Source organism: Astatotilapia calliptera, chromosome 19 (genome assembly GCF_964374335.1).
Source record: "Astatotilapia calliptera chromosome 19, fAstCal68.1, whole genome shotgun sequence".
In the NCBI taxonomy this organism is placed as follows: domain Eukaryota; kingdom Metazoa; phylum Chordata; class Actinopteri; order Cichliformes; family Cichlidae; genus Astatotilapia; species Astatotilapia calliptera.
Genome location: NC_137440.1, coordinates 13,684,523 through 13,711,968, shown reverse-complemented (window position 1 = coordinate 13,711,968; position 27,446 = coordinate 13,684,523). Strand labels below are relative to the sequence as shown.

Below are 27,446 nucleotides of genomic sequence, written 5' to 3'. Positions count from 1 at the left end.
ACTTCAGGCACTCTGCGCTCGACTGCAGATATTTCCTGTGTGTACATACAGAGAACCTCCAGCGTCTGCTGCATAACCCACATTATGATAAGGCTGTTCATAAAGGGTTAATGAGATGTAGTTAATGCTTTATAAATGGTTAAAAGACTTTTGCTTAGACACCAATAGGAAGACACTGATAGGAGGTAATTTGGGACAACTGTGGAAAATCTCAGCACAAAACCAGTGAACCACAGTTTATTTTGTCGTCCATTTTTCCTCCAAGTCACAGAAACTTGATTCTGTTCATCTGGTTGGAAAGTTTTTAGTGTCAAAAACGTCTTCAATGACTTCCTCAACATCATCTGATGTTGCAACAGTACAGTTGCACCACGATCTCAGTTTCATATTTGTTAATCCTGTCGTGACCATTAATAAATGGCCGTGAGTTCCATTCACAGAGTTGGGAAATGGCTGCAATCACAGCATTGTAAGATGGTGAAAGATGTGCCCTTAGACCCCCTCAGAGATGGGAAGAAAATCTAAAATTACATGAAGTATTGCACTGAGTCACTTTGCAGTCATCTGGCTCAAACAGACTAAATGAAGTCTGGTGTAAAAATGTTTCCCACAATTCCAAACGAATGTTTAAATATTAGGAAAAAAACATGGTGAAAAATATCAGGATACAGTCACATAATCAGCTGTCTTGTTGGTTCTGGCTGATGATTGGCTGTTGTGTGACGTGCACTCACTAAAGTTGAAGGAATGTGAGAAGTGCTGAGCAGTTTAGTTATTTCTTTGTTTCCTTGTCTCTGAATGAAAATTCACCGCTAACATTCCTGGAGATGACATGGGAAGTGCTCAAAGCGTTTCCTAAACTGTGCGTTGGTTTCCAAGTTCGTGCCGCTCTTGAAAATTAAACAGTTAAGTGGAAAACAAGGGTAAAAATTGGACTGTCACAGCACTTTACATGCTGAGCTTCTCATGTATTAGAAAACTACAGTTTTATTGAGTCCAACTATTGAGCCACTTTGTTGCATTGAAATAAAACTTTTTACATAGCTTTATATATTTATTATATATTATATATATTTATTTATATATTTTTATTATTTTTTATTTTTTTAGCCTTTAACCCACTGAATCTGATTTCTTTTTTTCTATTAGGTATCAATACCTTAATGACCTATTACTGCCTTATTTCAACTATTTTGTTAGAAGTAGTACCGGTATTTAATATTTTGGCAGCTGTGTTACAGGAAATTCCAAACTTTTAGAATAAATAAATTCAATCCCAGCCTATCTTATCTTATCCTTATCCTGCCTATCAGTAGTTGCACTTGCACAAGCAAGTGAAAGCTCAGCATGCATTTATATTGAGGTTTGGCACATTTAAATTAATGCACACAGTACGTTTAAAAAATGTTTAATTAATAAATGAACTGAAACAAACTATACCCTCATCCAGACATAGATTGCAGGAGTGAAATGAGCTTATTTCTAAGGGTCTGACGTGTGTTTGAAGCTGTAGGCTCCAGGCTGCTGCCTCAGCTCGACTCTTCAGTTCAGAAGTTGCATATCCATAAACTCCTGGAACCTTTCATGAATGAAAACTCACCGGTAACATTCCTGCTGCTCGCCGCGATGCTGCACCCGTCCCGCTGGAAAAACAACTTTCTCCTCCTTATTTTCCTCTTCTCTCCCCTCTGCGCGTGCTTTTTCTGCCTTTTACCTTTGCTTCGGGACAGTTTTCCATAAATCCGAGCCCTTTTCCTTTTTTCGTCTCTCCCTGCCAGACATCCAGATGCTTGGGAAACCTAAAACTCCAGCTCCTCTCTACTCCTCAGTCCCTCCCTCTTCCTTCCTTCCTTCCTCCCTCTCTCTCTCTCTCTCTCTCTCTCCAGGGGGAAATGCAGCTGGATGTTTTTATAAACTTGAATCACCCTTAAAATCTCACTAATTGCATCCTTTGATCAGCTGTGGGCGGTCGTCCGGTTTGGTTTGCGGGGTGAACTGGGTCGCCGTCCTGATCATCCCTCCCATCTGACCCCTGCTCTCCTCCTCCTCTTCCTCCTCTTCTAGTAGTCCTGTAGTAAAAATCGGTGGCTGAACAATCGTTAAAGTAAAGCTTCATATCATTTTGCGTTAATTCATCTGATTTCTGAGTGCGAGCGCCCTCTGTCGGCCTCATGAGCAACAAAAAAAGTTTCACACTACAGAGTGCCTTCTGCCTTGTTCCTGCAAACTCGCCTAACTACGCAGAATATGTGGAGGTATATTCACGGTGACTCGGACTTTTCAGTGCCTGTATTTCCACTGAACGTACAGTGCTGAATGAAGCACTGTGGTACTTAAAAGTACTCACATTAAACCGTAAAATACTGTTATAGCTGGTTTAGCTGAGCTTTAACTTGAACTGAAGTAAAAATACTTCTCAAAGCCAGTGTCATCATTATAAGAAACGCTTGTTTGGGAAGGTATTGTAAAGTATTTTCTAACTTTAATTTTAGTGATCACCAGAACATTAAAACTGCATGTAAAGAACCACCAGTCAAATTAAATTTTTTGTTTTAAGCTTAGGTATTCTAGGTTTCTGCCATAAAATAAGCCTTTAAAAGGTTTATCTCTTTCTTACAATGTCTCTGCTTTATTAGTCAAAACAAAATTATTTACTTCTTCATGTTTACGCTATAAAATGTGTGATGGGCTCAACACTTCAAAGTTGAGTCTGAGATGGAACTATACGAGTAAATTTGCAGATATATGTACTATGGCATATAGCGTAAAGTTTTCTAGCTGAGAGCAGAAATATGGCAGAAACCTGGATTTAAAATGAACCAATCAGGATTCAGTTGACATGTAGACCCAGAAACCATGCCTGTCTGACAGAAAGTGATGTAGGCTTCAGATCTTTTGGCCTTTTATTTAATTTCTTCTCTCTGATTTCATCTTAATCTGATTTTCAACCATTAAAAGAACTTCTGGCTCCATTTCTTTTTCTGCTCTTGCGGCTGATGAATCGCTTGTGTTTTCTTTCATCTTCACAGTAGGTGTGCATCAAGATATGCCTGCCACCTGAAGAGTGTTCTAGCTTGGTTGCTCTGAAAAGGGTTATTTATTGATTTTTCAGTCATGGAAAGGATCCTGCGATCATCCACTAGAGCCATCTTCTGTGCACATGTAGCCACTTTTAGTCAAACCGCTGACTTGGTGGCTCTTGTTGCTGCAGCCCAACGATGGCTGGTTTCACATTTCTCCTTTGATCACACTTTGGTGTCGGTTCAACATCAAAATACCAGATGCCCCGCTTGGAAGAGAAGCCAGACTGTTTAATTAATTAATGTAAGAAATAACATGTCCATTATACACCTCGGGAGTCAGTTTTCCTGGTCCTTTGAAAGAGAGTACATGGATACAGAATAAAGAGTCTCAATTGCTAAGTCTGAAAGCTGAGATTCTTTAAGCTCATTCTGCAGACCTAACCAAAAAAAAAAAAAATATTTAGGTAAACAGTTTTACAGCATCAATTAAAATATTGAATAAACTTTACAGTTTTGCAAAATTGTAATTTTTTATAACAGCAGAATTGTTGGGCAAGATATTTTTTTTCAATCCAAGATCCGTCTTAAATTTCCCATCCCCTTTCAAAATTAAACGGGAAGAAGGAAAAACGACGACATAGGACGCCGTGGACTCGCACACAGAGTTTATATAGCTTACACTGAGCTTAGAGATGCTCAGCTGCCATAAATTCAGCAGATTATCACAGAGCTGTCCTCTGCTGCCAAGGACGATTTGTCTGCCCGTGTATGTATTTATGTCCTCAATGAGCCATGATGCTCATTTTAAAGTCATAAACGACTAAATTACTGCCCTAAGTTCATTGAAATGCTTCCTCTGACACGCTGTAGGCCTTTATCAACTAAAACCTGTTATTACTGTGATGTGGTCAATCACTTGTAAACAGAAATTACCTTCATGTTCAAAGCTTTAAATGCATTTGAAGGTTTACAAAGTGCAGCTTGTGGTTTTTCTTTTAAATCTCAGTGAAAATTACTTAATTATTTTTATTTATTTATGTTTTTTAAATCCTGTCTGGCAGCTTTTGCAATCAGAATTATGATCTGAGCCAAACATATTTTGCTTTTCCAAGATTAGCTCTATAAATTCTCTATAGGCTCCTCTTGTACCACATTATATGTGGTACACAGTATGACAATGTCTAAGCTAGGACAGGCAGAGTGTGTGCGTGTGTGTGAGAGACAGAAAGAGACAGAGTGTGAGTGTGTATTTGTTATGAAACATACTTGGGAATGAAGGTGGGAAGCTGTAATAGCGTCCCCCAGGAGCCAGAGGCAGGAAGAGATGGGTCCGGGAGAACTGGGCCATCCGCAGCCCCCAAGAGTACTAAAGACGCAAGGCCACACGTCTCTGCGCGCTCATCCCATCAGGAGGAGGGAGGTCCCAGATGGGGCGCCCACACCAAGGAGTGGTAGTCCCAGAGGAGACAGGCAGTCAACCCTGGTAAAGGCCGCCCACCCCGGTGCGAGCAGAGGGTCCCAGCGCTCCAGGCACGCGAGAACCACCACAGCTCCAGTGTTCAAATTGTAGGATCCATGCTTTCATGTTGTTTAAGACAAACAACATGAAAGCATGGATCCCTCCCACGTCCCACTTTATGAGCACACTTGAGAGTGTTCATACCAACTGAGTACAGAGCCATTAGAGTACAGTTCTTAAGACTGTACTCTAATGGCTCCCACTGTCACCAAATCTCAGTCCCACAGAGCATATTTGGAGCATGAAGAATTGAGGCAGTCCTGAAGGTCAAAGTCCCAGTAGTCACTAGTAAACTGTACCTAATAAATCGGCCCTCACGGTTGGTGGATTATTATCAATCAGCTGCAGCTCGTCAGTTCAAGGTCAGTTCCTGTGCATGTTTTTCTTTTTGTAGGTCAGTCAATAAAACCAATCAACCTTCAGCCATCCACAGGGTCCACGTGATGCTGCGATTCCACTCAGACAAGCACCACCACAGCCGAAGGCCGGCTCGCTTTGTGCAATGGCGAGTTCACAGAAATCAGGGATGGGTAACAGTCCAACCGCTGAGCTGATGCGGAAGATGGCCAGAGCTTTGTGAGGATAAATTATTAATACGTCTGAAATTTTTAAACCCGTACAATGCAGGGATTTTCTGCATATCATTTTGATCAAGGGTTTATTTAATTAAACTTAAATATATTTGTGCCAAAAACAAACAAAAAAAATACGTGTGGCTGAAATGATCAGGACCACAGCATCCCCCCGGATAATTTGGTCTGATTACAGTTTCCTTTATGTGGCTATCACTCTAAATATTTGTCAAATTTATCAATTGATACCAAAGACAATTTAAAAAATGTATTTTCTTAAGTCACAATAACACTGGGACTGCCAAAATTGCCTCATTTTGCATCAAAACATACAAAAACCAACAGTTAAGATTACTAAACACTTTAATTTTCCAAGACTAAGATTTTTTTCCCCCCATCCATCAGACAAACATCTCACAAAGAAACAATAAATAACAGATACAAACAGATACAGGGTACAGGAAGGAACAAATAAAATAAAATCTATAAGAAAATAATGGCACAAAGACCAGATACATCTTACAAACACTGACCGAAGAGCTAAGTGGAGCCAGAGATGGATGAGAACTATGGCCAGTAATGTTGCAGTGGCAGCCACTGTGGCTCCACAGTGCCGTTACATGGTTGTTGCAACAGGAACACATAAAGTATTTGGGAGATTATCCTGTTGATCAGAGAGATGAGAAGAACTTTGGCTCTAAAATCATCTGATTGTGTTGCTAACTTATCCCCTAACGTCTAATAGTGAACATTAATGCGTCTGAATGGACCCGAGAGTGGATCTCAGATTTTCATCGAGCAGATTATCCACGCTTTAGTGTTAGCGGGTAGATTAATACCCCATACTGTTTACTGGCCCACAAACGTGTATGATGCAGTGGAAGAAATGTGAATATTTGGACGATTTTAATTATGTTCTTAATGCTTGTCAGTTACTAGGATAATCTACCAAAGCCTTTACATGTTCCTTTGTTAACAACTGTTCTTCCACATGTTAGTCCACTTCCATGGAGGTCAGCGCCAAATATTTATAGCCAACACAAGTTTATTCTACAGAAGCTTATGACTGATTTGGGACATAAAAGGAAAGTAGATAATCTAACATTTGCATCACACTGAGAACACATGTCATCATATGTTTTCATCTTAAATATTGTGTGTTTTCAAACTGAATTCTTCTGGCATTCTGGTTGCAGGACATTGATTTGATCAGTGAGCACAGACTCATAAATAAATCACTCTCAGTCACTGTGTGGATTGATGTGCAATAAACCAACAAGCCTCTATTTATTCAGCATTTAGCTTAGAGCAAATATCAAGCTGCAGACTATAGAACACTGTCAAACACACTGCCAGCTGCATTATTCATCACATCTTATTGGGGTTTTTTATTTTTACATTACAGACAAACAAGCTTTTAAATCTCTGTTTAAGTATTTGTGGGTTTTTGCTACATGTTCAGGGGAGGTTTGAAACCAAAGAAACGGAAATAAAAACTTTAAAACCTCCACTTTCTTTTTGCAAAGAGTCCTACTGTACACAGCAGCTTTGCCCGTTGGCATCTTTGGAGCGCAGACACAGTTTAGGCTTGTAGTTCTCCAGGTAATGCAGCTGCTTGGCATTTAAAGCTCCACGGCGCTTCCTGGCAAAATGGAGGAGACATTAGGCTCAGTTTCCGAAATACAATGCAAGAAAAGGAGGAGCAGCAGAATCAAAGCTTACTGTCTTATTAGGTGCACCGCATCCTCGTATTCCATCCCACATTCAATTAGAGCCAGAGCCACCAACACGGGCGCTCTGAGGACAAACAAGAGGAAGCCTTAGTTAAACTTTAACCCCTGTATGTGACTGGTGGTAGACTATAACAGGTGACTCAGTTGCATTTGTTGGGGGTGATATTTTCCTAGTTTAATCATTTGCCTCCAAGAGAATTCAACTCAGTAACTTTTAAGAGCCTACACTTGTAGCCTTCGCAGCTAAGACAACTACTGACGGACAATTTGGAGCTTTGAGTCACCAAGGGCAGCCTGCAGCTAAAAAACACTGCCATATATTTAGGCTCCAACTTACACACAAGTACAAGCCAGCCAGTTGTAAAGGTTTCCAGAGCTCTGATTTATTTGACACCTGTATGACTTACTTGGCAGGTTTTTTGTGGGAAATAACTGAAACTACCACAGCGAGAGCAAAATGAATGCTTTTGTCAGCTGTCACTTTATTGCAGTCATCCTTAAAGTGTGTTAAACTGACTGTTTATATTATGCTCATTACCAAAATAGGAACTACTATCTTGAAGTGTGAGCACAGTGGCTGCTGTCTGTTTAAGGCTTAGAAGTAGGAAAGATCAAGCAGACACACACTAACCAAACAAAACCTGAAGAGTAAACGCAGCTGAAAACACGCACAACACATTGTGCTGTATATAAAATTATTGTGTACTAAACATCAGAATAAATCACGTGTCAGCTTCATACTGACCGTCCCAATCCAGCTACACAGTGCACAGCCACACAGGAGCCAGGCTCGTCTCGAAACTTTGTCTGCAGAAGGCTCAGCCAATCATCGACCACCTGGTCTGGGGGGGCGGATCCATCATCAAATGGCCAATCCTGAAAAAGAGTAAAGCATTAACTTGAGCTCAGTTTTACTGCAGACCAGTCAGCGTTCATAGGTTTTTAAAATACCTCTAAATTATTTTAGTGACCATCCTTAATGCACGAGACGTTTCTATAATTATAGTTCTATAGTGTATGTGAGGATAATGTGCTGTGTCTGAAAACCAAGCTGCTTTAGCTACTAAAATGACCAAGTGGGGTTTTTTGTATTGGATTCATTTACACACAAATGATTTTTCTCTTTAAAAAATAATTTGTGTTTAAATATTCTATTTAAATTGTTTATCATTATTTATTACAGATATTCCAAAATGTTATGCTATTAGTTATGTTTTTTAAAAACATTCTGAAACTGTGTTCAGCACAAGACTTTAAGTATTTGGGTAACTGAACTGCAAACATTGTACAAATATACCTGAAATCATCAGGTATGTCTTGGGTCTTGTAAGCGAGATATAACACATTGATTTTCTTGTGCTTTAAAGACCCAACTAAGAATGAGCTTTGCAAACCAGCTAAAGCTGTAAACGCTGTGATGTAAGACTAAAGTAAACTAACATAAACAGGGTCTGAAAAGTGAAGCCAAGGTAGAAGAGCCTAACACTTTCATTCTTTGTTGTATGGCCAGAAGGGGCCAGTAGATGCTGGAGAATTTAAAAAAAAAAAAAAAAAAAAAAAAGAGACTGAACTCACTGACACCTCAATAAAAACCTTCCTGCTGAGTTTATGCCCTCGGTCACACATTTTACATCATACTGAACAGAACATTATACCAACTTAGGAAACTGTAATATTTTTTAAAGCTGTTGAGCACGGCTACATCCATCTTTGCACAATCTGCAGTTTGTACGTCTGCTCTGGCTGCTTAGGTGTCAAAGAACAGGTTCTTTAGGATATCTTTCAGTACTGGTCTAGCCACATTTCACCAGAAAACATCAGGATGCAGTGATGAGAAGTGGGACATTATAATAAAATCAAAGTCTATAATATTAAAAAATATATATAAACCCACACCTTTCCATAACTCTCTTCACACCAGTACATGTAAAAAACCATTAAAAGCTGTAGAAAAATAGACTGAAAAACTCGTAATCTGCTGGGATAGACTCCAACTCAACTATGACCTGAACCAGATAAGAGGGAGAACAGATTCATGGATTCACGGAAAATATCACAGCAGGACAGTGAAATGCATAACTCATTCACCTGAAGGTTAATTTTCTTCTTTCAGCTCATTAATCCTTTAACTACCCTGCAGATCATGTTCTTACTCCTCCCTTTGTGGTTGACGTTCACTCTATTGTTTGATTTAGGTTCTGTGTGTTTTTAGACTTTGGTACTGGAAGCTGGCGTAATCTATTAATGACAGTAGCTGCATTAAACTCAACGTGTGACTCTCTCTTCACAAACTGCTCTTGTGATTATTTACAGCCGCCTAAGTACTGTTTGCTACGCATCACCTACCAGAACCTGGATGCCTTCTTGTTCCACCGGTGTCTTGTCATACGTGGCAGCGCACACTCGCACTAAGGTATTTACTCCGAATGCTTTCAGATCCTACACATCAAATCACACATTTTAACACAACACCCTGCTTCTGTGTCTTCCAAAGGAGAAAATGTGCAGAGATCTTAAACACGTGTTACCTCTATAAACCGTCCGAGTTGTGCATTGGTGGGATTGTGCGTGATGAGGAATCTCAGACAGTCATAGGAGATCTCCACTGGAGCTGGCCGGTTCATTTTTATACCCAGAGAAGCTTATTAATAAAGAATAAAAGTCTGGAAAGTACTGTGCTTCAAAGAGTGGAGTAACAGAGTCTGAGGAAAAACCCTTCTGAGTGTTAAAAACAAAATGCAAACAAACAAACAAACAAAATCTTCCCACTTAAAGAAAAACAATTGTGTTTTTTAGTGAATGTTACTAAATCAATCTCACGAAAATACAAAATTTTGGTCGAGAAATAGAAAAGTAAATTGCCTTGGCAATAAAGTAAAAGTAAAATTGGCTTGGCAAGAGTTAAACTCTTTTTCTTTCAACTCTATTAGCCCATTCAGAGAAGACTTGTACAAATCACAGCAGAAGAAGAAGAGGAGGAGGAGAGGAAAAGCTGGAAAGAAGAAGAGCAGAGAGGAAACTCCCAGGCTGAAACCAATGCTTGCCCCTCTCTCCGAGACAGCTCACAGACTGCAGGGTGGCTCTTCTTCATAAGGGTTGAACGGGATGGCAGTAGGGACCTATGAGGACAGGAAGGGTCGGCCATTTTAGGTCACTTTAAAACAAAAAAGCTTTGCTGTGACTTTTTATTTACTGGTAAACTTTAAATGTAATTCTCATCTAAATAAGATGTTTATATATATATATATATATATATATATATATATATATATATATATATATATATATATATATATATATATATATATATATATATATATATATATATATATATTCTGCTTTACTGTGATGAAATGGTTTTTAAAGTCTCTATAAATTCAAGTTTTTATGTGTCTACTAGTGAATTTTCTGTGATATCAGGACTTTTGAGACAAACAGAGATGGTAAATGGCCTGTATTTGTATAGCGCTTTGCTAGTCCCTAAGGACCCCAGTCATCCACTAGAGGTGGGAATCACCATACATCCCACGATACGATATTATTGCAATTTCTTAAAATATTTTGCGATATTCAGATTCTGTACATAAAGGCAAACTTTATCAATATTCATTTTATCTAATATCAAAGTCTCACACTCAGTCTTTCTCTCATTTCAGTTTTATTGTTGACAAACTGAACGGTTTGTATTACAGTCTAGTCCAACTTAACTGAATGCAACCATCTGGTACAATTATAGCTATTCTGAACTATGCAATATGAAAACTATGCAGCCCATTCAGCAACTGAAGAATTTGAAAGTAAATTAAAACAAAATATAATTTTACATTAAATAAAAAGTTTTAAACTTAATTAAAATAAAACATGTCTTAAATTAAAAGAAGTAAACTGTCATGTTTATTGCTGCCAAAAAACAAGTTAAACACATTTGGACAGTCAAGCAATGTCAGGATTCTTGCTCAGAAAAAGGATCAACATGCTCTGAAGTCAGAGTTCCAGTCTACAAAAACTTTTTTTGTAACAAAATATCGATTTCTGCTGTCCCTGTATCGATACATTATTAGCAAACAAAGTATCACGATACTACACAGTATCGATTTTTTCCCCCACCCCTATCATCCACCCATTCACTCACACACTGGTGATGGCAAGCTACATTGTAGCCACAGCCACCCTGGGGCGCAGTGACAGACTGCCGGACACTGGCGCCACCGGGCCCTCTGACCACCACCAGTAGGCAACGGGTGAAGTGTCTTGCCCAAGGACACAACGACCGAGACTGTCCAAGCCGGGGCTCGAACCGGCAACCTTCCGATTACAAGGCAAATTCCCAACTCTTGAGCCACGATCGCCCCATTTGGAAACAAACAGAGATGGTAATCTCTGCAGTGCAATCCCAGCCATGTTACTGCAAATACTGAACTGCCAGCTGATGGAACGCGTCCGTATCGCTCACTGAAGGAATTTGCGACTGTTATCTGAATCAACGCACTGATTGGATTCCTACATCAGCTGATGGGACTGTGGCTGTGGTAAACGGATGTGGATAGTTAGCTTGACTGTCCTGTTCACATTTTACTGGACATGCAGCTGAACACTCAAAGTCGTTTCAGCTCCACTGCCACACAGACGGATACAGAAAATCTTTACCACCTCATCATTTATAGTTAAGCTCCTTATTGTAACATAAACAGGTTATTCATTGTATCCTGTTTAACTGAGCCCCTTTTTGAGTGACATTTTTTTACCTTTCTGAACTGTTTTACTGTGTGATAATTATGTATTTTATTGACATTGAACCAAGTTATTTTTCATGCTCTGGCTGCATAACAGCTTTTTTTTTTAAAATTGGGACATCGAGTTCAGGAAGGGATTGCGTATGAATTCATGCTGTGCATGCAGCTGATTCCCTTTCACCTTCAGGAGAAACTTACTGGTTTTAAAAAATAAGCATTCCTTAAATCATGGTTAGTAGTCATTTTTATAAAGAATTTGCATGACGATCTTCACCACAGTGGACTCTAAGACTGAAGTGAAGACTTTAAGCTTTAATATGGTACGATTAACAAAAGTACAAAAATGGAGCCATGGGTGCCAGGCAGTAGAAGTAAAGCTTTTGATGCTGTAGAGATAACACATCAAGGACTAGACTTTATCCTCAAAGTTTCAAATGAAGGCACCACCTGCCTTTATCACTCACCTGTGTGCGTGAATGGCAGTGAGTGTGCCTAGCTGACGTCTCCTTTTCACTTGTCCACAATAAGCAGCAGGTGCTGGGCTTGGCAAAACTCCCCTCCAAGCCTCGCCAACGCCATACATGTGCAGCCTGAGAGCGAGACATGAAGAAGAGATGAAGTCATGAGACCAGAGTGCACAACATTTTCACCCTTTGTCCTCCTGTAACCATTTAATGGTTTATAAAAGTGAACACAAAAAACACGTGGCTCATAAAAGAATAAAGTGATACATAGACTCATCCCTACTAAAACCCAGCAAAGATACGAGACAGAGGAGCAACTGAAAAAAAACAAAGAGAGAACACACAACCATGCAAACACTAGAGTGAAATCTGCGATCTCGGTCTTGAGTGTTTTTACAGTTTGGCATTTCCTTAGTGCATCAAGATATTCTTGCTGTGTTTTACAAGTTTTACAAGCAGATGGATAAACCCCGAGCCCACCGAGTTCACGTAGCATCTCCTATTCAGCTTGGTTATGTTTTGAACTTTTTGCAAACTCTATTCCAGTATATCTGAGAATTTAACTACCAAATATAGTAAAATATATCAATTCATTTGTGTGAAAACCTTAGAGAATTTAGTTGTGCTCCTGTAGAGAAAAGTCTAGAACTAAGGCACTTTTGGGAGTTTTCCTTCAACCTCATAAAAGTACAGAAAAAAAATGTAGCTTCCTTTTCTATTTAGAAGGCTGGGAAAGAAAATACAGGATATTTATCCTTCATATGATCAAGCAGACTGATAGGTGAACTGCCACTGTGAATACTGAAGGATTATAGACAGAGCTGTAGTCTTAACATAGTCATAACAATCTTAATGACATAAATAAAGCTTATTGACTACCTAATAAAGCTAATAAAGCTACCTGTGCATGATAGCTGATATCTGGATAATAGTTTGGGATGACAAATAATGATATATGAAATACTCAGTGGTGTAGCTGTCTTGGTCTGACCTTCCTACCTGACCCAAAATCTCATGGTACATCTGTGTTACTCTTACAGAGAACAAATGATTCAGCCTGTAAAACCGCAAACCTAAAACACAGATGTGTATCTAATATTAGCCTAACCAAGTTGTTTATTCTGTTTACCTCTGTCAGAGATCATTCTGACGTTCATGTCAGAGATACCAGCACACGAACAGAGACAAACAGGTTACCAGCTGGATGCGCTAATCTCCCGTCCTTACCTTCTCCAAGCTGCCCACATAATGTTTCTAGCCGGCCCTAAACTTATCCCAGATGTAATTTATCTGGAAATATGGTTACCCGAGTCCAACACGAACTGCGGCGTGGTGATATACTCACCGTGATGAGAGCTGAGGAGATGGTTCATTGAGCGGACACAGGAAAATGTGACGGCTCCGGGATGTAGACACACCATTGATGATGATGCTGCTGCTGTTTTTCTGGGTCCTGGCTGACTAACGGCCCGTTAGCTTAGTGCTAACCTGCAGCGAATAAGAAGAAAACACGTCGATATTTATCGATGACTTCAGCTGCTGCGTTTTAGCTTATATGTTGATATTCCAATAACCAAACGCAATATGACTTTTAAAAAAAAAACGAAAAATAAACCGGGAAGCATGACACTTAACTAGGCTAATCACTTAAATACCTGTACGAGAGCATCCATGTTTAAAATTAATCTACACGGCAGTTACAGTTAAATTACCGAGAAGCCAGCTGGCTTTTTTGTTTTTTTAAGGCACACATAGAGCGATTATGACACACGCAGATTAAGAGAAAATGTCAGCATATTATTTATAAACTGTCTTACTGGACTAAACAACAGCACCTTCTGTCATTAAATGCTCCGCAAGACAGGTCAGTTAGAAACCAGGTCAACAAGCAGAATAAAAAGCAGGCTAAAACGCTCACCGGCTTTCAATAACAGCGAGTACAGTGACCTTGCTAGCAAACGAAACATTAGCCGGACAATAGCGACGGCTATAGCGTAGATTTGAAACGCCCAGCGTGAACAAAAGCACTTACAAAACGAAGCAGTTTCACAAAATATCCAGAAGCTTCTAATAATGGACGAGAGCCTGCGAGGGAGACATGTTGCAAAAAAAACGTCAAGTTAGCAACGTAGGACATGATGACTACCGGTCACCGTCTTTCCAAAATAAAACTGCTGAAGACCCATGTTCCGGTTTAAAAAAATGAAAAGAAAGACCATTATTCGCAAACTCAATGACACTATGTTGTTTTATATGAGTTTTGCTTAATTTAATGATAATCACTTACTCAAAACTGAACAGCACCTGTTGTGTTTGAAGAAATGTTCTCATTTCCAATTTGACCACCTTGTGAATTAGGAAAAAATGTGTTGTATCTGATGTATCTTGAAATTTAGAAATAGTCAGTAAGTCAACAATTTGAAAGAACTCAAAATTTCAACTTCCCTCTCTCTGCAATTTTTTTATTAATTCATTTAATTGTTAGAAACAAGTTTCCATTTTCTCGTCCTCCTTTACCTTTGGATATTTATCCATAAGAAACACAAACTCAATTACATTACAGACCATTAATTACAGACCATTATAATGGCTAACTGGTTTGATTTTATTTGACGACTTGCTCTTTTTGCATATTTAATTTAAGTTTCCTCCTGTGCAGAGCAACACAGTACAAATATATAGGAGTTAGCTCATGGCTTAGATGAACAAATTGTAGCTTTAATATCCCACATAACCAAATGTAGATTGTTTAATATTTATTTCTTCAGTATGTTTTCCTATGCTTATCATCTACAAAGGGATGATCATGTATTACAGACTAAATCTACCCACTGATACAAAAAAGTAACCTGAGCCTGAACAGCTGAGGTATGTCAACTTTTAAAAGCCAAAGGATAAGTGAATGTTTTTTGTTTTGGTGTTTTGTTTTTTTGGTGTATTTTGTCACATAGGCCATCAACAGTCACCTCGAGTCGCTTTATATTGTAGGGGAAAGACTAGGGATGTAGCTAGCAATTATTTTAGTGAACGATGAATCGATAGATTATTCCATCAATTCACTGAGTAATCCAACAAGAAATATTTTTGTCTTATTAATGAGCAATCATAAACATTCAAAGGAGAAAAAACACAGGTCTTTCAAAATGAACTGCTCGTTGTTTTCCATTTTAGAAATTGCAATGTTTTCACGTTTAACTACATATAACATCTGTCAAAAAAACACAAAAAACAACTAAACCCCTTTGATTGTATGTACATGTCATAATAAATTTGATTTTTTTTTAAAAGAAAACATTTTCTTAAATTGTAAAATGTATAAATAATCTCAAGCACAGTCAAAAGTCACAAATAAAATAAGATATATATGCAAACTAAACTAAGGCATAGAAATGCACCTTTACTCTGTCTTCTTGGAAGGCTTTCTGACTTTAATAGGAAGCAAGTGCTGCTGAAAACAGATGCTATGTTAGTGTAGATATTAATAATAATTCAGTGTCCAACCTAACAACCATCAGGTCAGTGGACCAGAGTTTAATAGCCCATTTATATTTTTATTGGCTTGTGGAAAAAATCTTATTTCTATATTTTTAAATATTAATGGATTTTAATTAACACAATATTTGATATTATTTCACTTACAGTGTTAAAAATCTTACAAAAGCCTTGAAATTAATAAGGTCTAGGACACCCAATGCCCCCCTTTATACTCACCCCTGTTTGCTGCATATAAAACAGGACGGCTATTGTCAGCATTCAGCACGCTGTATGAATAACATTTCATCTGCATATTTTAATACAACTTCTGGACTCTTACTGCAGATTTTGACTGTGTAAAACAAACGGAGCAGCGGTGGATGGAGCAGCTACAGCGTTTGCTTTTGGTCGTGTCAGTTTGTTGATCAGGTGCTTTGACAAAGGACTCCACTAGCCTTTTCCCAGTAAAGGTTTTAATGGTGATCACAGGAACAGCTGCTGTTTTTTTCACTCTACCTGAGCTCACTGTCTCAGTAACAGCTCCGCCTCTTTGCTCTTCGCGGTGTGTAAACAGACTCCAGCTCCACGTTAAACTGTGCCAGCGTCATCATTTCTACTGCTGTGTTGTTATCAGTGTGTGTGGGCTCAATATGGTCAGACTTATTATTCACTGATAATAAATACGTGTCTATTGCAGGTCTGTTTTTAGTGGGTGTGCGTGGGAATGTGGGGGAAGATGCTACAATAATACAGAGAGAATTTCAACAATCAGATGACCACTCTGAGCAAGTACTTCACCATCGTCATCATCATCATCATATGTCCCTTTCTATAGATTTTGACTCCTTAGGGTATGTCTATGGTCTCCAATAGATGCTGAAAAGTTGTCATAAATCACCATTCTCCATATCTGCGGGGCATCTAGCCCTAACAGTCAGATGACTTAACAGTGGGATTATAAAACTGAAACAGATGATTTTTGTCCTTAGGACTATTGTTGGATAACAGACTCACATTTGCCAAGAAAACTGAAGGTAAAAAGTGGATTTTTGTTCAGAAGCAAATCCTGCTTTTCTTCTGTTAGTGATACTGTATGCATGCATGCTTCTCCCTCCATCCATCCATACTTTTCCATTCACATTCCACTGTGTTTCCTCACAACTGACACCTTTCTACCTCAACATTGTGTCTTATACAAAACAATACATAACAAATTTTAACTTAGTTCAGGTAAATTGGTACTTTATATTGTAAGGCTAAAAACCAGATCACAGAGCAATCAAACGTCCCCATTTGGCGATGCTGGGAAGGAAGACCTTTCTAAGAAGAAATGACTTTCAGTAGAACCATGCTCAGGGAGGTGCAGCCATCTGCGTCAACTGACTGGGTGGTCAGGAGAAAGAAAGAAGGAAAGAGTTAATGGCAGGTAGGCTATGAACACAACGAGGACAAAACTCAACCGACAGAGTGATGGCATGCAGTAGTAGCATATAAGTACATCAGGAAAAGAGAGGAAGAGAAAGGCTCAGTGCATCATTGGAAGCCGATCCTGCAGCCCCAGTCCCCAACCCCCAGGGTTGGTTCAGACTCACCTGATCAGCCCTAATTATAAGCTTAGAAAGTCTGAAGGCTCTGCCTTTTAGATATAAGCCAGTAGTCTCAGACCAAAATGCTCTATTAAGATAATTTTGTACTATGTGGTCTTTGACAAATGATAGGGCTTGAGTGTTTAAGACTGTGTATGTATGGACTTAAATTCACATCTGGATTTAACTGGAATACAGTTCATTATAATACATGAGTGTTACCATGATCTTACTGTGAATTCTTCCTACATGATCCAGAGTTGAGCAGCCAAACTTGCCAAACAGGTAAATTTTGCAGGTCTCAGGTCTCTGGGGGTTCTTATCTGTATTATGAAATCATTGTTGCATAACAATCACTGACAATAGGCTAAAATTACCCAGCCTTAGCATGTCTGCACCTGTAACACCTTACAAAAGCGTCCATCCATTCAGCTGACATGGGGCAAAAGGCAGGGTACACCGTGGACAGATCACCAATCTGACACTGGGCTAACACATAGAAACAAACAAGCATTCACATCTATGACCAGTTCAGAATAGCCCAATAACTTAACCCAAAGCAGGCCTTTGGACTATGGGAGGAAGCTGGACTGCAAGTTGAAAACCCCCAGACTGGATTCAAACCTGGGACCTCCTTGCTGTGAAGCATTGGTGCCACCTCACCCCCCCTTTGCATCGAAACATCACATTATTTTAATTTCACAACAACAACATCAAATTTATATGATTTTATGCCACCTATGCTATCATGAAGCCTTCCACCTATCAACTGGCCTGCAGAAAACCAGTATTCAGACAAAACCATAAATAAACATGTGATCATGCACACAGTTTTTTTTTTTTACCTTTAAAATAACTTATTAGAGAAAAACATGTATTTTAACTTCCTCTGTTAAAAAAAACAACAACATTTTTTTCCCCAAACCTAAATGTCCTGCTATTTGTTTTGTATGCAGGTTATTTCATATAAAATCTGTCAAATTGGAAAAAGGTTTCGACTCAATCCCCTCAGAATCGATTTCACTCTGGTAATCTCAGCATAAGTAATACAATATACTATTTTTCCAAAATACAGTACCTACACAGGGTTGCACTAAAATTTGGGACCTTTTTCAAGAAGCGTACCTTTTCCAGCCCTCACAATGTCTTAAATAAAGAGGATATCCACATGGAAATTTCAGGGCTGAAAAACAGATTTTTGTTCTGTTCTGAGAAAATTTATTTTACCCTTAGTCCAAATCTTTGTTTGGTTTGTTCAACATGGAGAAAACCTGCAGTGAATATGGGTTCCCTGTTGCTTGTACTCTGATAACAGAGGCAGGCAGAAAATGCAAACTGTTTTTATGTTTTTATTATTAAGCACACTGAGTTTGCATGTAATGCAATGTGCTATAGGAATGAAATTACAAATGCCAGTGTCACACCAGAAATTTAAGGAGCTTGGAAAGAAAAGCATCTGGACTTCTTTAAGTTTCTTGAAGACATTTCACCTCTCATCCGAGAAGCTTGGTGGAGAGTCTCATATTTAAGCCCTATGGGAGTGTCTTTCCACCAATTCAAGAAACTTAAAGAAGTCCAGACGCTTATCTTCCCAAGCTAAGATTATAATGACCTCGATGACTGAGAACCTTCACAGACAGACCGAACAGAAAGTTAACACTTATTATGGAAAATCACACTGGAGGATGAGACGGGCAAAAAGCAGGCTTTTCCTATACTGTAAACTGTTTTGATTAGCCACCTATCGCACATGGTTACACAAACTTGAAAGGTTTATCCAGATCAAAGATCCAGGCTGATTTCTGTTAATCTACTGTGTGTCACAATCATTAAACAGGTTGAGATAAACTGCTGCAATCTGCTCCCAACCCTGTTTGATATACTATGATTCTGCTAAGCTGTTTGCCATCTGAGGATATTTGCATTAGTTTCCACAAGCTGTCCGCATTCAGGGTGTGGCGTTTTCTCTCTTAGTTACTCTCTTCAACCCCCAAACACACACACACACACACACACACACACACACACACACACACACACACACACACACACACACACACACACACACACACACACACACACACACACACACACACCAGGCTTTCTGTTTGACATAGCTGGATGTTCTGTCTTCCTTCTCAATGAAGAATTTGTGTCTGTTGCTTTACTTATTTATAACGTGTTAGGTTACATGTTTTCTAGGGAGTGGAGTCTACGCAGCCGATGTTCATGTGTGCGTCTGTCATGACGTCGCTGCTGAATCTGGTTTGGCAGGCGTTCTGAGGAAAGAATGAGTAGACAGAGGCAGCAGGGGAAAGAAAGGAGCTGAAAAGCTGAAAGTAGCTTTTCCCTTCAGTGCTTAGTCTTCGCCTGCTGGTGTCGGCACACGGGGTGTTTAAGTGGCGTTTCACTTCCAAGTAAGTTCCTTTCTCTGTTTGGTTTTCAATAATTTTACTGTATCCTAAAGTCAGGAGTGAGCGGTAAACATGGAAACTGTATTCAGGAGTCTGTCATTTATCCCCTGGCCAAGCTAAAGTATGTTTTTGTTCTTTTTAAAAGTAATGCAAAAGGTGAACACGAGTTGTTTATATGCTAGAAAAATAGGGAAACTCATTTAAAATAATAACCAGCTATGGAACAAACATTTCCTTTTGTTATGACTAAGTGTTAGAATATGAGGGGAAAAAAATGGTGGTCAACTCTAGGTTCATCAAAAAGACCGAGGCGTGGTGGAGCGGGGTTCACATTACAGTAAAAACTTTCCATGTAGCCACCGATGATACATAAAGTTTCTATTAAAGTGCCTCCTTTATGTCTTTTAGGTTTTCTCTTTGCTTTAGTCTCTTACATGACTGTAACCAAATATATGTCTATGGTACAAAACACTGCTGCTGAGGATCCTGGGATGGCTCGTTTGTATTTCTTTTGGTTCTTTCCTGCATCACTGACAAACTGTCAGAATGCCCGCCACCAACGATCAGCTGCTTCTCAGTCCACTACTGTTAAACTAGACTGTACAAGCTATGAACAAAGCACGTCCACAGTGGCATTAGTAGAAACCACTACTGATTCCTTTTATTAAACAATAATTGTCCCACAAAAATTGGGAAATCCCTTTAAGTTTAGTCTTAGCACAGACTAACATTACAAGCTGTTTGCTTCTGTCCTCTTCTCTGTGCTCATATAAACTTAAATACAGCTGAAATCCCATCAAAGCTGTTCTCATTTATGTTTTTCTGCTTCTGTTGTCCAACAGCACAACAGGTCCCAAAAAGCTTTCAAACCTTTCTTCACTTCCGCACAGCTAAAATACTGATATCAGTGATTTTGTATAACAAAAATGGTTATACAATTTTTAAATACAATTTTTTCTTTTTACAATTGTTAAATAAATTGTGTCATTTTAGCTACAATTAAATGTGAAATGATCCTTTTGGAGAAAAAAGAAGCAACAGAATTTCATAAAAAGTTAAAAACGTTTTCACTCTGGGAATGAAATTTGGCTACTCTACATGTCATAAACCTACTGGACCCTCAAAAAGTCAGAGCAATGGTTTAGCTAATAATGGCTGTGTGTTGGTCTTACGTAGAGCCTATGGACAGCTTTGCAGATTGTCACCTACATGTTATAACTGATTAATGCCACCAGGGGGCAGCGTCACAACCAGCTGCATGTCAGCTGCTCTCTTATGCTGTGGTTGATCGTTCAGCTAACTGTGCAGACGACAGAAATGATAACATACAAGTAGCTCAAGTGAAAAATGTCCACTGAAGAACTGTCTGTGCTTTTCGTGCTGTTTTTTTCCTGTTATTTCCTGTTTCTGTCCACTTTGCTGCTCTGAACATCTGCATTCCCTGCATTCCCACGCATGCCACTCCCATCCACCAGGAGTAAACCATTGGTGTTAAAGTGGTTGAACTGGAAGTTTTGGTGAAGGTGTCTTAGTGGCATTTTACCTGTCAAACGTTTGATTGTAAGCAGTGTTGAGCATCCAAAATAATGGCCATACCTGAGTTCATGGTCTCAGTTGGGTCACCGTTTTGCTGGTCTGTGCTTGTCAGAGGTCGACCGTACACTCCCAATGACAATACGATTTACACATGCATTGTATTATCGACTTTTTTGTTGCTTAGTTTGAATCTTAAAATACTTTTTGCCCCATTTCTACAAAGATTTAACAGTTTCTTTATTTTTAAAACAATATTTAATTTGTCTTAAAAAAAAGGAAATTCATCCTGGAATACTGCCTTCAATTCAAAAATACTGACCCCAACATAAACAGCCTCTGCTGCAGGAGTTAATCTGGAGTTTAAAGTGTTAACAGAGAAAACTCCTCCAAACTGAGCCAATGCTCTTTCGTAAATTCCAAATATTTAACTCTTTTCTAAACACTGACTGACCTTCTACTGTGCCAGAAACCACAGAGGCCTGTGCGTGTTACAGAAACCATATGGATTTTATTTCCTTCTTCTAAACGACTGCAGTACTTTGAAAGTTCATCCTTTTCTCTTTGAAAGAATACACCCACGCCTTCCATTTAAGCTTCTTCTCCTATATTTCTGCATTTAACATTTGCCTGAAGCACATAAAAATCTAAGCAGAAATGTAGCAAAAAGCATCAAAAGCATGTTTTTGTCTTTGCAAGCTTTGGAAACTCTGAGAGTTCAGAAAACTTCACTTTGATTGCACACACTGAACAGTGTTCAGAAACCATAGCCTCGTAGATAAGCTGGGGTGCATGTCATTAGGGTGTTCACTGATAAATGTCATTCAGCAGCAGCAAACATGCAGACAGTTGATACTGACAGATAACCTGTGAGCACATAGAATCCAAGAGCACAGTGTTAATAAAAGACTCTCTAGGTGTTAAAATCACACAGACATACAGTCATGTTGTGCTCAGATTATATGTGTACATATTTAAGAAACACCTTCAGTTATTTACAGCTTCATATTTCTATTCTTGGACCGTAGTAGAGTAACTTTGGAGGATTCATTGCTCAAAATAAGTCTTATTCGGCTTATCCCAAGCCTTAAGGCAGCCTCTGAATTTATCCTCTATCTGAAACAAGCCATTTCATCTGCCTTTAAGGTTTTAATGCCAGAGCAGTGTGTCTGTGACGATCGTATTGGGTATATCCACTGCCACTGACATCATACACAGTCAAACTGAGAAGAGCGTGAGTCTTTTTCTAATATGAGAAGCTCAAATGTCTATAATAAAAAAGCATTAGCACAATAACTCTAATACAATTCAAGATTTTCACAAGCTTCCCTGCACATTTGTGTGTGATGCTTTGTTTTGTCCTTAAGAAAGATGCAATAATCCATTTTGCAAGAAAGAAATGTGTTGGTTGCATTTCAGGAGTTAGAGCAGGTCAAAGATTTACTGGATGGTTAGTGGTTTGATCCCTGCTCCTCCAGTCTGCATGCAAAATGTCCTTGGGCAAGATACAAACCCCAAGTCATTCTCCGATGCATCGATCGGAACATGAATGTGAGTGAATGTTAGCTAGAAAGCAAAAAACAATGCTTTTGTGAATGAGGCATGTTATATAAATCACTTTGAGTGCTCCATTTACATTTTGTAAGGTAAACAAGTGGTTAGATGCTCTAACCAGCCCAAAAACATTGCTGAAGGACATGTGACCATATTGCTTTAACACTTGCTTCATAAACAAGCTGCTTCTGTCAACTGCATGCATTCAGAATCAGATACTTGTTCTAATACTAGAACCAATAAAACTGGAACACAGACTTGTCAGCTTCAAAAGGCACCAATATGACAAACGACAAATGAGATAAAGAGCGTTAGCCACTTGTGCAGGCACCCAACTGTCAACCAAGGGAACCACGCCCACAATAATACATAACTTTAAGCCTTGTATACACTGTAAATGGGTGCGTTAAACAAAAGTTAATCTCCTGTAGATTTGTTATGAAAAGAATAAAATGAGCTGGCCTTAAGTGTGCTTGTTTCTGCTCCAAATTTGGGTTTTTAAACTAAGTCCACAGGGCCTGACTTGTTTCTGGGGCTGGTTTTTGGCACGTTTGCCTAGATTTAATGCTTCAATCTCAGAGGATGTCAGCTGTCACAGCTAATTTAAACTAACATAAAATTGTGGTGGTCATATTTTTCTACATGTAGGCAAATGCAAACAAACGGTAGATTTGTTTTATTCATCATTTTATGGCCCTTATTTTATTTTATTTTAACTGTTTACATTTTGTTACAGTTACTGAAGCATGCAGTTTCATTAGTGAGGATCCAGATAAGATGAATAAGCCTAAATAATGATTTATTGGGCATTAAAGGGAATCAGCAGTTGTACTGTTGTGCAAACCTACAGTGTTTCTAAATGTGTACTCTCTCCTGTTTGGCTGATACGAATGAATTCATGCAAGCCCAGACATGTATTTATGTGACCCACATTGCAGCTGATCCTTAACGATAGCAAGACCAAATTTGAGAATAAGAATAGAATGCAAAGCTAAATCTAAGGGAAGGTAATTAATATTTTTGTTTTTCTTCACAGAGCATTTATCTCCAAGGCCAGTCCAGCAGCGACAGGGATGAACTGGTCAGGATTGGAGAATCTTCTGAGCGGAGTCAATCAGTACTCCACGGCGTTTGGGCGGATTTGGCTGTCCATGGTGTTCGTGTTCCGAGTGTTGGTGTTCGTGGTGGCAGCTCAGAGGGTGTGGGGTGACGAAAACAAAGACTTTGTGTGTAACACCCGACAGGTAAGGCTGTCACTAACCCCACCTTCCAATGTTTTTCAGTGACAGGGAGAAATAAGAGTTGTTGAGAATGTTACAGCACTGGTTCATAAGCCCTTCAGGGAAATCTGGTCCACTGATTTTCTACATTTACACTCAATATAGAGACGTTTTTAAAACTGGAAAGTTAACCTGCCCGAGTCACTTCAGAGGTGGTGATGGTGGTTGTGGTCTTGGTTTGAAAGAATGTGCTTTACAGTCCAAAGCATAGATAAATGAAAAGAAAATGGGCTGACAATTAATGTCAGCTGTCCTCAAAAGTTGAATTTGTGTTGGTTACTGATGCAGAAAACTATCACCAACCAGCAGTTGATTAAAGAAAAAGATTCAGCTACCAAATGACTTACTCACACATACAGTGCCTTTGGATGGTCTAATTGGGTCATTTTGGATTATAATAAAGCTTCTGTGAAGAAATTTAACTGAAAACAAAGATGTTAGCCCAGAACAGCTTCACTCCTCCTCAGGTTTGATTCACCAAGTCTTCCACATACAAGGTTGTTTTCCACCCACATAAACATCGTGCCTGATGGTTAATTACCTGTCAAAGCATCCTGATGTTCAGCCAAAGCGCTTCTGAAACCGATGTAGCCAACACATCTCAAAGTGGCAGAACATGTCTGTGAGCCATGGCCACACCTTGCCATCATATGAGACGTTAAGGTCACACAAATCGAGCTGTGACTGCATCGCTCAGCTCGCTCTTAGCTGTTTCGTCTTCGGGACGAACTTGTTTTTTTCTGTCCTTTCATCTCCTGACGACTCACAAACATACGCTGACATGTCCTTGCATATTGGGAGGGATCCAGGGTTAATTACCCCGTTACCTGAATGGACTGAAGAAACCTTCCTCTCTGCTCTTCATCCAAGTTTAATGAAATGTAAAATATATTAAGTATCATCATAAATCTAATGAAGCCTCTATTTCACCTCTACACTGACCTTGTATTTGACCTTCTCGGTAGCAGGAAATCTGTAATCCTGCATATTTTTTAAAGGATACAAAATTTTATTTAATTATATTATCCCATAAGTTGAACTTTTAATTCTTTCAGAACGTTGTTAAAGTACTATGACTCAGTGAATGCATCTAACTTTTTCTAACAAAGGTAACTGCAAAAGACGAAATTCCCTCTTAGACACAATATGTTGGCAGGCTGGGATCTACATAAATTCAGTGCAGCTTTCTGATATAATGTTTCAGTCTTCTCTATACAGAACTTTTTATTCTAAATTTGAAACTGTTATATAATGAAGAACGCTGAAACTTTGTCATATGAACTAAAAGATGAAAAATTGCCCAGCAGTGACTTCGGTCTGTCAGTGCAGCTTTACCTCTTTGGTCTCGTGTTGTGAGCGCTCTGTTTTGCATGTAGTCTTTATGTCATTTGACTGTGTTGCTCTGTGTGTGATGTGCAGCACGACACAGTCGAACACTACGATGAAAGTCAAAACAACAGACAGATATCACATCGAGACAACACGGTTGAACCGAACATCAGGAAGACACTAACGAAGTGATCGTAAAAAAGTTCAGTCGACATGAACGGCGGTCGTGAACAAAACAAATGTAACTTCATAAATATGACTCACATCGTTTTCATACTGTTAATCCATCTCTTGTGTTCCAAGAATCACCGGACGCCACTAATGTAGTGATTTGATCCTTCCCTGTCAGAGTACAGGTGCGCCGAAAAATGCCACCAATAGGACGGGTTTATGAACTTTCACCTTGTGGTCTGTTTATCCTTACTGTTCACACTAATGCACGAGCATCACAGCCACTGAACGTGACCACAAAACGATTATTGATGACTTTTCCACGCATCATAAAGGCAAACCTTCCTTTGCTCACTGTTCCTATTAAAACAGGAGCCAGTTTTGCAGCTTTTGTGCGCTGCGATTTATTTGTCTTCCATTTAATCAGTGGGATCTTCTCCTCTCACGATCAATACAGAACCTACCCAGCATTTCCAATGCCTGCCTTAAACCTCGACTGAATGTTAATTCAGTTGTGCACTTCGGTGAAAGCCTCTGCAGTCACTCGTTTATTTGAGCTTTTCCTTTCATTTGTCACGTATTTACCAAATTAGATTGTAAGACTGAATTAGTGTTGGTGTTACATTAAAAGCCTTGTATTAAAAGCATATTGTGTACAGCATATTATAATTATAGGATATCTTCTCAAATAAATGAAAGCAAGCAAAAAGTAAAGAAAAGCAAAATACTTCATGTCTCACTAACCTGGTTCTTTTTGTATCTTTTGTCTTAAACTTTATTTTTGTTTTATATTTATGCCCTAAAAGCAGAAACTGGTTTCAAAGCATCGTCAGTTTTTAGCGTCATACAGAGGCATTAAAACCTTCTGCATCAGCTTCTCATTCTGACACCACAACAGTCCCTCTGTTTGTATTTATCATCATATGACATCTGCATTAGCTGTACTCTAAAATAAAAATACAGCCACTTTCTTTTCTCCAAGTTTCTCTTTAATGCAAAAATCCTTTGCTCTTGCTGATTTTCTCCATCTGAGACGTGAGACGAGCTACTTAAGCGAGTTACGACCCCGACTTTGTTTTGCAGCCCGGCTGTACCAATGTCTGCTACGACCACATCTTCCCCATCTCCCACATCCGCCTGTGGGCGCTGCAGCTCATCTTTGTCACCTGCCCGTCTCTGATGGTGATGGCTCACGTGAAACTCCGTGAAGGAAAGGACAGGAAATATGTCGAGCTGCACCAGGGCTCGCACCTCTACGCCAACCCTGGCAAGAAGAGAGGAGGCCTATGGTGGACGTATCTGCTGAGTTTGATCTTCAAAGCTGGATTTGACTCAGCTTTTCTCTATATCCTGTTTCAGTTATATCATGGATATGACCTGCCCAGGTAATGCTGGTAACTTACTGTTATTAAAATGAACCAGTGTTGTTCTGAACTCGTTAAAACCTGCTGTACTCTTTTCTGTCAGGTTGTCCAAGTGTCAGCTGTCGCCGTGCCCCAACACCGTTGACTGCTTTATCAGCCGTCCGACGGAAAAAAAGATCTTCATGCTGTTCATGGTCATCTCCAGTGCGGTTTGCATCCTCATGTGTATCCTCGAAATGATTTACCTCATCGGCAAGCGCATCATGAAAATATTAAAGATCCGACATGAGAACGAGAGGCTCGTCTTCGCTGACCAGCACGAGCTCACTACCATTGCTCCAGCCCGCTCTCAGTGCAGAAGCAGGAGAGATCCGACAGTGACCGACAGCGAGCTGGAGTTAAGCAAGAGGAAGGATGCTAAAACTACAGTACTCTAGCATTCTGCAAGCTGCAATCATGGCTCGCCAACAGGAACAGAAAGTACCCAATAAGACTACTGAAACTGATCAAAAAGGGTTGTAAGCGATGGGTATTGTTTAGGTTTTATCCGATACCAGTACCAAACTGGTACTTTTGAAACAGTGCCGGTGCTTAAACGGTGCTCGAACCGGTGCTTAAAGAATGGAGAACACAAAATTGGTCCAGAAACCTCTCATGTTCAGCTGTTTTTTTTGTAAAAAGATAACAATGTTAGAGT

General features: G+C 39.3%; 3 protein-coding genes across 5 annotated transcripts in view; 1 reads left to right on the top strand and 2 right to left on the bottom strand.

Moving 5' to 3' along the window:
- The window catches only part of LOC113011648 (apoptosis-stimulating of p53 protein 1-like), a 56,168-nt gene extending 54,166 nt beyond the window's left edge, over window positions 1-2,002 (bottom strand). The window contains exon 1 of the mRNA XM_026151257.2: window positions 1,601-2,002. Coding sequence (XP_026007042.2) covers window positions 1,601-1,609 — 9 coding nt within the window. The 5' untranslated portion in view covers window positions 1,610-2,002. The remainder of the gene's footprint in view (window positions 1-1,600) is intronic.
- Window positions 2,003-5,459: 3,457 nt separating this feature from the next.
- On the bottom strand, window positions 5,460-14,216 carry LOC113012435 (protein tyrosine phosphatase type IVA 2-like). Of its 3 annotated transcripts, none has more exons than XM_026152648.2 (8): window positions 14,077-14,216; window positions 13,390-13,532; window positions 12,045-12,170; window positions 9,376-9,966; window positions 9,194-9,286; window positions 7,593-7,723; window positions 6,837-6,911; window positions 5,460-6,756 (listed from the first exon to the last, which is right to left on the bottom strand). In XM_026152648.2, exons 4-8 carry the CDS (start codon window positions 9,469-9,471, stop codon window positions 6,645-6,647), a joined length of 507 nt encoding a protein of 168 aa, XP_026008433.1. In that variant the 5' UTR covers window positions 9,472-9,966; window positions 12,045-12,170; window positions 13,390-13,532; window positions 14,077-14,216; the 3' UTR covers window positions 5,460-6,644. The 3 variants fall into 3 exon arrangements, with proteins under 3 accessions (XP_026008433.1, XP_026008434.1, XP_026008435.1); XM_026152649.2 differs by having other exon boundaries at window positions 13,963-14,142; XM_026152650.2 differs by lacking the exon at window positions 14,077-14,216 and adding an exon at window positions 13,880-13,971.
- Window positions 14,217-19,380: 5,164 nt separating this feature from the next.
- Window positions 19,381-27,329, top strand: LOC113012266 (gap junction beta-3 protein-like). Its single transcript, XM_026152365.2, has 4 exons — window positions 19,381-19,521; window positions 23,642-23,849; window positions 26,469-26,770; window positions 26,853-27,329. Exons 2-4 carry the CDS (start codon window positions 23,679-23,681, stop codon window positions 27,184-27,186), a joined length of 807 nt encoding a protein of 268 aa, XP_026008150.1. The 5' UTR covers window positions 19,381-19,521; window positions 23,642-23,678; the 3' UTR covers window positions 27,187-27,329.
- Window positions 27,330-27,446: the final 117 nt, after the last annotated feature.